Consider the following 10,483-nt stretch of genomic DNA (forward strand, 5'->3'; position numbering starts at 1 on the left):
ATCTAAAGTACTTATTTACGATGTCTATTGTTTATTATCTGTCCCCCCTAGAAAAAGTGCCATAAAAAAGGGATCTTCTTCTTTTTTACCAATGTATACCAACCACCTAAAACAGTTATCTAGCACATAATATGCACTAAAAAAAAGTGTCAAACAAATAGTCCAAAAGGCTATGTAATAGTACAATTTTCAAGGCTTAAAAACACAGTTGCTTGCCATCAACAGCCACTTCACTCATCTCCTCAGCCCAGAATTAGGTGATTTATAGAGGGAGTGACCAGGAATAGTCCCCAGTCAATGAAATGGACCATTTTACATGGTTTCGCATTGGCTTATCAACAGTTTACTCACCAGCTGCAAAAATGAGGCAATTCTATAAAGAAGACTCTCAATTTTGATGCTTTCTATCTCCAGTGGACATGGCCCTGTGAAGTCGGCCATGGAGTACTGGCCAAGAGAAAGAAGGGCCTCTGTGCAGTGCTTGAGGGCCATTTCATAGTCCTGCCTCTTGAGTGATTCACACGCTTGTTCACATGACTTCTCAGCTCTTCTGTCTTCCATGACTCAGGGACAAAAATCCTGAAGACAGAGAGAAAGAACAAGTAAGAAAAGATTTCAAAACTTATTAATTATAAATTCTAACCCCATTCCTATTGCAGTTAGCTTAATTATCTATCTGAATAGTTACTCGCAACCAGCCTTTTGATCAAGGTCACAGCTGAGCAGCAGCTATTGATGCTACAAAATCTATACTTCTCTTTTATATCTTATGAAGTCTTTAGTATAAGATCCAAGCAAAATGTCACCTGTAAGTCAGGATCATACCAACAAAACATCCAATTTATAAATGAGACAAATTTATAAATGAAACATGACTTTGAATATTGTCAAGTACAACAAACCATAAAGGCTTCCTTTTATTCTTTTTAACCAGAAGGTGTGGAAATGTTTCATATTCAAACCTCCCAATTTCAGTCTTGTAATTCTGTGACTGATTGCAGAAAATCAAAACCTATATACCATGTAGGAATTTTCCCACCAATACAGAAAAGTGGCTAAAACGCAAGTTTGAACTGCCTATTAATTTAATTCAGCAAACATGTCCCGAGGCCAGACCATGTGCTGGCAGCACTGAAATCAAAGATGGAGCGTGTCATCAGTGCTTTTAAGAAACTCATATTCTAGCAAGAGAGGCAGAGCACAAATGAACAATTACAAGAAAGACATTCCGTCTGCCAAAAGGCATGAGCTGGCCTCAAAAGTGAAAAGAAGTTCACCACACAGAGATGATAGGGAGAGCACAGGCAAGCTTTTCAGAGAGAAGAGTTCAAGCGAAATCACCAAAAGAAAGTACGCGACAGACTCCAGCTGTCCTGTTAGAGAGGAGGAGGGAGAGGAGCTAGGAAAGACCTCAAATGCCACAAGAAGTGAGGGCTTTATTCCATACGCAATGGACACCACAGAAAGTTTTTAAATAAAGCAGAAACCTATCATATATAAGTCCTGTGAAGAACTGGTGAGAAGCAACCATTACCACTAGTAAAAGACAAATAAACTAGTCCAAGTGAGACACAGAATTGAAGGGCGGCCTCTCCCTAGCTACAGCGCTCAGGACAGCAGGGAGCAGCAAACCTGGGCAGAGAAGGCCTTAAAATCCTCTGACCTGGCAATCACAACACTGCTTCAGAGGGTCTCTCTTGCTGACGTAACCTCTTGTCACAAGCTCTGTCAAGCATCGAGGCTGCTTTTCTTGCCTGTTCCCACCGTAGTCACCCTCCTGCTCTTCCCTACCTTCCACCTTACCGAATGGCCCCAGCTTACTTACCTGTCCCTCCTACCTCTCTCCAGCTTACCCATACACTCCTGCCCGCCCTCTCCACTAGCTTTGACGACAACCTGGCTCTGCCCTCTCCTGGCTGTTCTGCAGATGCCTATATATTGCAGTGAAAGGTGAGGGGAGAAAGTTGCTGATGGTCAGACAAAAGACAGTGGCAGTGAGTAAAGCATGATGACAGACATTAGAAGAGGTTTAGGCCCCCTCGACTTTGGAGATTCTTGGTGTATCGTCAAAAAAGTAGAAATATCAAAGAAATAGGACGAGGAAGAATTCAAAAAGGACTTCGGTATTTGTTAGCATTTGTTAAATATGGGTAGTATATGCATGGGGTACAATGTAATATTCTCTACTTTTCTCACTTTGAAATTTTTTATTAAAAAAATACCAAAACATGTTTTTAAATTTATAGGATATTTTAAATGTTTACATTTAACAAATTAACATTTTCAACATAAAAAATAAAGTCTAATTGTGTTATTCACAAAATAATCCAACAAATATTTAGAATATTGTATTTTTAGTCTTTACATGGCTTCCTCCCTTTAAACTTTCTCAGCTTTCCTTCAGTGAGCTATAATTCTTACTTCGGTTTAAAAGAACTTAAATATATCAGTTACAGAGGTATTTATGCCCCATATACTAACATGCGTTAATCTGAGTGAAATAAATTATCAAACAAAAATCAAAAATGATTTCTATATTACTGCAATGACTTTTCCCATTAGACATAAGAATGGCATTACAAGATAACCACTAATTATACAGACCGGAGTTAATGCTATTGACATTTTGGACTGAATAATTCTTTGCTGTGGGGATCTGTCCTGTGCATTGTAAGATGTTTAGCAGCATCCTTGGCCTCTACTCACTAGGTACCAGTAGCATGTCTCCCGATTTGTGACAACTAAACATGTCTCCAGATATTAGCAAATGTCCCCTGGGAGGTAAAGTCCTTCCTGCTTGAGAACTACTGATAGAGACAAGTGTATAGTATTTGCCTGCCCGATGATAACAACAACAGTGGATGGATAAATCCACGAATATCAAAGGCCCTAGAATTAGCAAATCTTATCTATAAAACTCCCAGCCCACATCTAGAAAATATTACAAAAAGAAGTAGAAAGAAAAAACTGATAATACGCAAGCTAAATTCTTCCTAAGAAGAGGATGCAACACATTGATCCAGAACACAGACTCAGAGCCAAAGTTCAAAAAAAGGGAGCCTTTATGGTTTGTTGAACTTAATCTCAAGTTATCTCAACTGGCTCATCTCTAAAATGGTAAGAAGACAACCAAAACCTATCTCCTATGGTTATTTTAAGGATTAAATGAAATAATATGCATAAAGTACTTAAAAGAATGCCTGGCACACAGTAATGCTCAGTAGGTGTTAGCTATTATTACTTTCCTAAAATTCCAAATTGTCAATTTATACAAAGTGGAAACCACTTTACCGATTTCAACAATGTTTTATTATAGAAAATAAAATATCACTCTGCATAACTACTTTATCCACTTGACGGAGGAAATATCTTTACCTTTTGTCTCCATCTCAATAAACTGATAATGATTATGCAAGAATAGCCACTGGAGAAATAAGTGCTTCTGTATGTCACTGAAAGATGAGCCAACCCCTAAAACTGGCTAAGAGCGGAGATCACAAAGACTACTGTCAACGTCAGTCACCAAACGTATTAGCCAAGGAGATCTCAGTAACATTAATATATAAGTAGAGATTAGAGGCAGAACCATTCATTTCAGGAGCTTTGGTGGGAATTGACTATAGAGATTAAGTCTCTGATACATTAGGCTCAGATGTCTACCTCAGAAGATTTCTCCCATAATTATCTTTGGTAATCAGGTCCTGATAATTAGTTTCTAAGACCTACCTGAATCTCACTAGGAATACTTTGCTGTAGTGTGGATCTCAGTACAAGGCAGGTCTCTGTTCAACTGTTTTTCAGAAAGCAGTATGACCTTGTGACACATACTCCTTCTGAAGAAGTTAAAGTGCTTCCTCAAATGTAAAATAAAAACTGCCAAAGTCAGAGTGAGACAATGTCTGAGGCCATGCTAAAATGGACTATACAAAACACATGGTGAAAGCCTTGCTCACTCGCTGGCCAATTTGGCAGCTGCTCTTGTGATGGGGGCCATCCCACACCTAAGACAGGAAGATGGTGGCCACAAGGATGAAAAGGTCACTGGAGTCAATCAACTCTAGGCTCCAACTTGTTATGAAAAATGGCAAGTACATGCTGGTGTACAAGCAGACTCTGAAAATGATCAGAGAAGGCAAAGCCAAACTGGCCATCCTATCCAACAACTGCTCAGCCTTGAGGAAATCTGAAGTGAGTACTACGCCATGTTGGCCAAGACTGTGTCCATCACTACAATGGCAATAATATTAAATTGGGGAGAGTGTGTGGAAAATACTAGAGTGTGCACCCTGGCCATCACTAATCCAGGTGATTCTGGTAACATTAAAAGCATGCCAGAACAAACAGACTGGTGAAAAGAAAATCATGCAAATTTTTTCTTAATAAAACTGGCCAGAGTTTGTTTAAAAAAACTTGGGAAAAAAAGAAAGAAAATACATAGAGATCTAGAACTACTCCTGTACAAGGCCAGCAGCCCGATACACTTCATTGTGTAGCTGACACTCTAGGATACACGAATACATCCATACAGATAGCATACGCTCTTGTCTGGCCTGATCCTAGGACAGACATAGACCAAGGTGGGCCTAGTAGAGTTTCTCCCAGGACAAATGAGAGGCCCAGGGAAAGGAGCTGAGTCACATAAATCACAACAGTGTAAGAAGCAGCACCACATCCGCCCACTGTTAAAAGTCCATCCCTATCTACGTTGATTCTTTCTCTTCCTGTTAAAAATTATCCAACTTTCACTAAAAGAATAGAAAACACTGTAACTTTCTGCAAATTCCTACCCCTGTGGGGAACACAGACTTGGACAATGTAACTTATAGGCAAGAAAACTGAATCAGAAACCTATTAAAAAGAGACTAATATTTCATTAGTTGTTTGGCTACCCAGTATCCATTCCTTTTCCTGAAAATAAGAGCCCACAATTTCCCTGTGAAAAGCCACCTCTCCCCCACTCTTAGTCCACGTGGTTCCTGAAAAGCTGACTCCACCAGGGATCCAAGGGTGACATGTGACTGGAACTGGCCAATTCAAGCTTCACAGGCCAAACACAGGGATTGGCTCAGGGTAAGACCTGTGACCCCATAAGAGCCAATGAGACATCATGAGACTTTTGCTGAAGCTTCTGGGAAAGAAAGAGGTGGTATTTCATGCTGAATCTAAAATCTGAGAGGCTACACAGGTTGCTTATTGTACGGCCATCTGTCTAACATATAACACCTATAACTGAAATCTATACAAGAAAAGATAAAGTTGATTCATGGGGGAAAAAAAACTCAGTCCTGATGACATTATTTGAGCCCTGAATCCAGCTAGCTGTGCCTGGACTTTGCAGTTAGGTGAGCCAAGAAATTTCTTTTTAGCTTAAGCCACCTTAGGCTAATATTTCAGGCAGTTGGAGCTAACTGATATCTGATTAGTACCTTAAGTAAAAACCAAATGAGCTGATAATTGTCTTGTAAAACAGTGTATACATATGATTATTAACAACACTGGTCACAGTTATTGATTACTAATAATCAATAAGTATAAAGAGAAAAGGTAAGCATGGGAGAGAAATGGCTTAGTGCGATATTTGGTTATTCTGCTTCTTGAAAACATAATTCTAAAACATTTAAACTTTATCATAAAGCTATTTCGGCAATAATAATGACCATTTACTGAATGTTTACTGTGTGCCAGATGCTGCTGAAAAGACTATATTCATGTAATATAATTTAATCCTTATAACAACCTTATAAGGTGCATTTTATTATTATTATCATCCCCATTTACAGACAAGGAAACTAAAGCACAGAGAAATTACTTATAGTTATACTGTAAATTAGAGAGGCAGGATTCAAATCTAAACAGTCTGATACAGCTCATGCTTTTAGCCATGACACTGATTCTGAATCCATAATCAAGGCTCTAATGCTGTTCCAATAGAGGAGAAACTCAAAATCAGGCACTCCCAAAAGCATTAAATGTGAATGTAAAATAGCACCATCTTACCTCTGAAACATTCTCAAAGACTAATTTCCTACATAATTCTGCATTATAAAAAGTATATATATACATATATATAAAAATATATATACATACATATATTAGCCACGTTAATGATTAGCATTTTTAAAAAGTGTGAAACACCTCACAAACCTAGCCAAGCATCTCCTTTGATTAAGCAAAAGTCATATGTGTCCCCAAGACTAGAGAGTGTATTAATTAGCACCACTTTTCCATAAAATTATAACTTTTGTACCTTCCACAAAAGTCAACTTTATGAGAACATTCCTATCACTAAGTTTCTTTTCATCACTTTTATAGAATAGAAACTTGTTCTAAAATCTATTCATCTCAGTTCAATTCCAAAATAAAAACTGATAAATTTGACTTTATCAAAATGAAACATTTCGCCCTTTGAAGGACACTGTTAAAAGAATAAAAGACTGAGTGAAAACTATTTGCGAATCACATATCTGAAAAAGGATTTTGTCTAAATATATAACAAACTCTCAGAACCCAACAATAAGAAAACAACCCGATTAAAAGCTGGGCAAAAGAGTTCAACAAACACTCCACAGAAAGGATATGATGATGGCAAAGAAGCACATGAAAGTATGTTCAATGGGATTAGTCAGCAGAGAAATGCAAATGAGAACCATAATTAGATACTACTACATACCTACGAGAATGGCTTAATTAAAAATATTGATAATACAATGATGTGGAATAACTGGAACTCTCATACATTGCTGTTGGGAATAGAAAATTATACAGCCATTCTGGAAAAAAGGCTGAGAGTTTCTTATAAAGTTAAAATACACTCATTATGTGACCCAGTAATCCCCTCTCCCCAGAAACAGCTACCCTAGAGAAATGAAAACTTAGGTTCACACAAAAATCTATACACAAATGTTTTTAGCAGCTCTATTCATAACAACTAAAAACTAGAAACAACCTAAATGTCCTTTAATGAGTGATAATGGAAAACTACTCGGCAATAAAAAGGAACTTTCAATACATGCAATAACTTAGATGAATCTCAAAGACAAAGTAAAAGAACGCATTCCATTAAATAATATACCCCCAAAAAACGAAATTATAGGGATGGAGAAAAGGTCAGTGGTTGAAAGGGTTTTGGGATGGGGATGGGTAACTGTAAATGAATAGCATGAAAGAGTTTTTAGGGTGATGATACTATTCTGTATCCTGATTGTGGTTATGGGTACCCAAACTTTATATGTGTTAATTTTACAGAACTGTATACCAAATTAAAGTCAGTTTTACTGTAAGATAATTTTAAAAATAAAAATTTTTAAATTATTTTTAAACTATGAATCTCAATGTCTTAATGGACATGGTCTTTAAAAACTGAAAAGAAATAGATACGGAAGAATAAGTTTGTTGTTAATGAATGGAAAGCCTATACATTTCTCTTCTCAAAGGCATAGGTTTTAGAGGCAAGAATGGTGCCTCAGAAAGAATGTCTCTGAATAGAATAACCACTGAGTTCGCCTGGCACAAAATGTAGGACACATCTGAAGAATTCCATTTCAGATAACTGGTCCAGTGTCAAAAGTAAATATGGAAAGAAAAATGAAATCAAGAGTGTACCACAGAGGTGGTAGGCAGACTAGCCTGGATTAAGACGGTTTCAATAACAGATGATAAGAAGAAAGATGATGTATAAGCATCGTTCTTTCCTCACTGTGGACTTCTTTCTGTAACAGTATGAGAATAACCACCAGCTCACCATGAAACCAAGTCACGAAATGTACTTTTATTTTTTAAAAAAATCAGAAAGTTATCTTCCTTAAATTAACTTTACTTGTTAATGTAGTCATGGTCCTCTTTTATTCCAAAAGACCTAAATCTTATTTGTTTAGAGACAGACTTCAAACAAAAAAAAACTCTGATCAAATAGCAGGAGCCAATAGTAGTAACTAAAGTTTCAATCTAAATTGAAGATGATTTCTCTATCTGTCTTATACATCTGTCTCCATTAGAAAAAGAAAATTATCTAACTCATACTTAACTTGGGTGAAATGCATCTTTGTAAAAGTTTCAGAAGACGGATGAGTTATGCTAAACATTATCCCTATCTACTTTGACAGAAATTACTAACATCCGCAATCGGTTCTTGATTAAACCCCAACTTATCTTTAATTATTAACCTATATAAACAATAAAACTGTAGGAAAACTTAAAAGACAAATGTAATAAAATACATAAGTTTCTTTACATATCTAAAAAACACAAAAATTTAAACAAAAAGACTGCTAGGAAAAAAAACGAGATGGACATTTTTTAAAAAGTCAGTAATTTGTCTTTAAACCTCATATACTACTCTCCCTCCGGAAACTCCATTCTTATCCTGAAAACACCGCTATTCTAGAAAGTAGTAAATGTACTGTGACAAAAGAAAGAAAAGTCAGATGGATACATCATTAAAATAACCCACAGAACTCAGTGCAGTGGAGTAAGGAAAGCATATCAGAACATCCCCCCTTTCCCTCACTAGGCAGTGTGGCCTTGGTGAGACACTGCCGCTAATAAAAGTGTGTCACACTTCCTCAGGGAGGAAAAAAGCTAAGAACCATTACTCTAGAGATGGCACGGTGGTTCCAAAATGCCTATATAATAAGTTCCAAGCTCATTACTAGGTACCCAGGCAAACCTAACTTTCTCAGCACTCCCACACAGGCCCCAAGCATGGTCTAGACCCTGAGTCTCTGACAATGCCCTCCCTCACCCAAATGTCCTTTCCCGCCCCTCTCTGGACCCAACTCCTACCCACCTTTAAATGAATATTTCAAGGCCTACATTCCCAAAACGCTCTCCTCCCAAAACCATCGTTACTTCCCATAGAAGGAACTGGCCTCTTAATCACCTATTATCTTGGATTAAACATACCGTGTTGGATGCCTTAACTGCCTAACAAAACTATCATAAATAGGAGTCATATTTTACATCATTTATATACCCATGACAATCATTCAATTCACTCAAATCATTCAATAAGTACTTTAACTGAATTTCCCAAAGAGATGGCCTAAAATAACCTAAATGCCAAGCATTCCAAGAACTGTCCTGTACCAAATTCAGTTCTCATTAGAATGCCAAGTCATAAAGAGGAATGTTGTATTATCTTTAAATTCATCTGCTTTCATCCAAAACTGGAATCTGTGACGGTTGTATGGGATGCACAGGCAAAATATTCTACAAAGTAATAAAGTTTTATTTATTGTACTGTGCTTAATGTTCAGCCTGACTTGCATTTTTCTTTAAAACTCTTTCTAAAAATCACTGAGTATGCAAGAAGCATTAGAAGAAAGCCTAAGCCTATTGAGAAAACTAGAAACTAAGATCATCAATCATATTCGTTTTTGAATAATCTCTTTCATCAAGACGTAAATCTCCTAATTCAATATGGCAAAGGGTTTTAAATACATAAAAGAAAGATCCTGATGGACTCTTTACCATCTGTTTTAGTGACTAAAATAATAAAAACAAGCAGCAAATTTTTAAAAAGTTATATCAACAGCTAAATCTGAGATGTTTTCCCATTTATTGCTTTGATTTTTCCTGACCCATTTTTCAGAATTGCCAGCAATTCTAAAGATAGCCTTCTTTCAATAATTCTAATTTATTTCTTGAAGAGTTTGAGTCTCCTCCCAAATCATTGAACATGCTTACTGACAATCAGATATGAAAAAGCAAAAACCTATTTTATGAAGCAAGTAAGTTATATTAATCACTGTAAAACTATTATCCTCTAGGTCTAGAGTATGAGCTCCACAAGAGCTGGGATTTTGTCTGTTTTGTTCACTGAAGCCTCAGGGGCCTAACATAAGTATCTACTGAATAATAAAAATTCATTGAATAATATAAACTTCATGCCAGCAACACAGAAACCCAAAGGAATAGCTCTACTGACAATTAAAATCTGCATAATACTTTAGCCTCAGAGTTTAGAGTTCAGAGGGGATTTTTACCTACCTTATCTCAAGTGATTAAGTAAAGCTGAAATCTCCATCTCACAGACAAACTAAGACTCAGAAGACTTAAGTGATTTGCCCAAAAACAAAGTCTGAGGCAGCACTGGAATTCTGGAAGTTAATCCTACTTCTGTTCAGTCCAGACCCCACCCAGTAAGCTTGGAACATATCCTTCTAAACCGTTCAACTCTCGTTACCTGCAAATACACAAAGTTTAAGGTCACCAAAACACTGTCTCCCGTTTGCTTCAATGTAATTGATGGGGAGGGAGAAAACAGGTGAAACGACATTAATAACCATTGAAGTTGGACAGTGGGTACAGTGGGATTGATTATACTCCTCTTTCCACTTCTGAATGTCTGAAAGTTTCCATAATAAAAAATTTTAATTAGAAAAGGTCCTCACTCCCATCATAAACTCTGCCACTTCCAACTTTCTACTGAGCACACCTAGGTGTTGGGGAAAGAGCACAGCTGAGAAGCTTCAGGTCCCCTCAG

General features: G+C 37.0%; 1 protein-coding gene across 14 annotated transcripts in view; it reads right to left on the reverse strand.

The window, feature by feature from the left end:
* The window catches only part of HELZ (helicase with zinc finger), a 134,265-nt gene that overhangs the window by 115,106 nt on the left and 8,676 nt on the right, over positions 1–10,483 (reverse strand). For 10 of the 14 annotated variants that reach the window (XM_025046979.1, XM_025046975.1, XM_015589744.2 and 7 more), the window contains one exon: positions 352–579. In XM_025046979.1, coding sequence (XP_024902747.1) covers positions 352–561 — 210 coding nt within the window. In that variant the 5' untranslated portion in view covers positions 562–579. Of the gene's footprint in view, positions 1–351; positions 580–9,987; positions 10,184–10,483 lie in introns of all 14 variants that reach the window. The other 4 variants (XM_025046977.1, XM_025046978.1, XM_025046972.1 and 1 more) reach the window with 1 other exon arrangement.

Source organism: Pteropus alecto, unplaced genomic scaffold (genome assembly GCF_000325575.1).
Source record: "Pteropus alecto unplaced genomic scaffold, ASM32557v1 scaffold134, whole genome shotgun sequence".
NCBI lineage: Eukaryota > Metazoa > Chordata > Mammalia > Chiroptera > Pteropodidae > Pteropus > Pteropus alecto.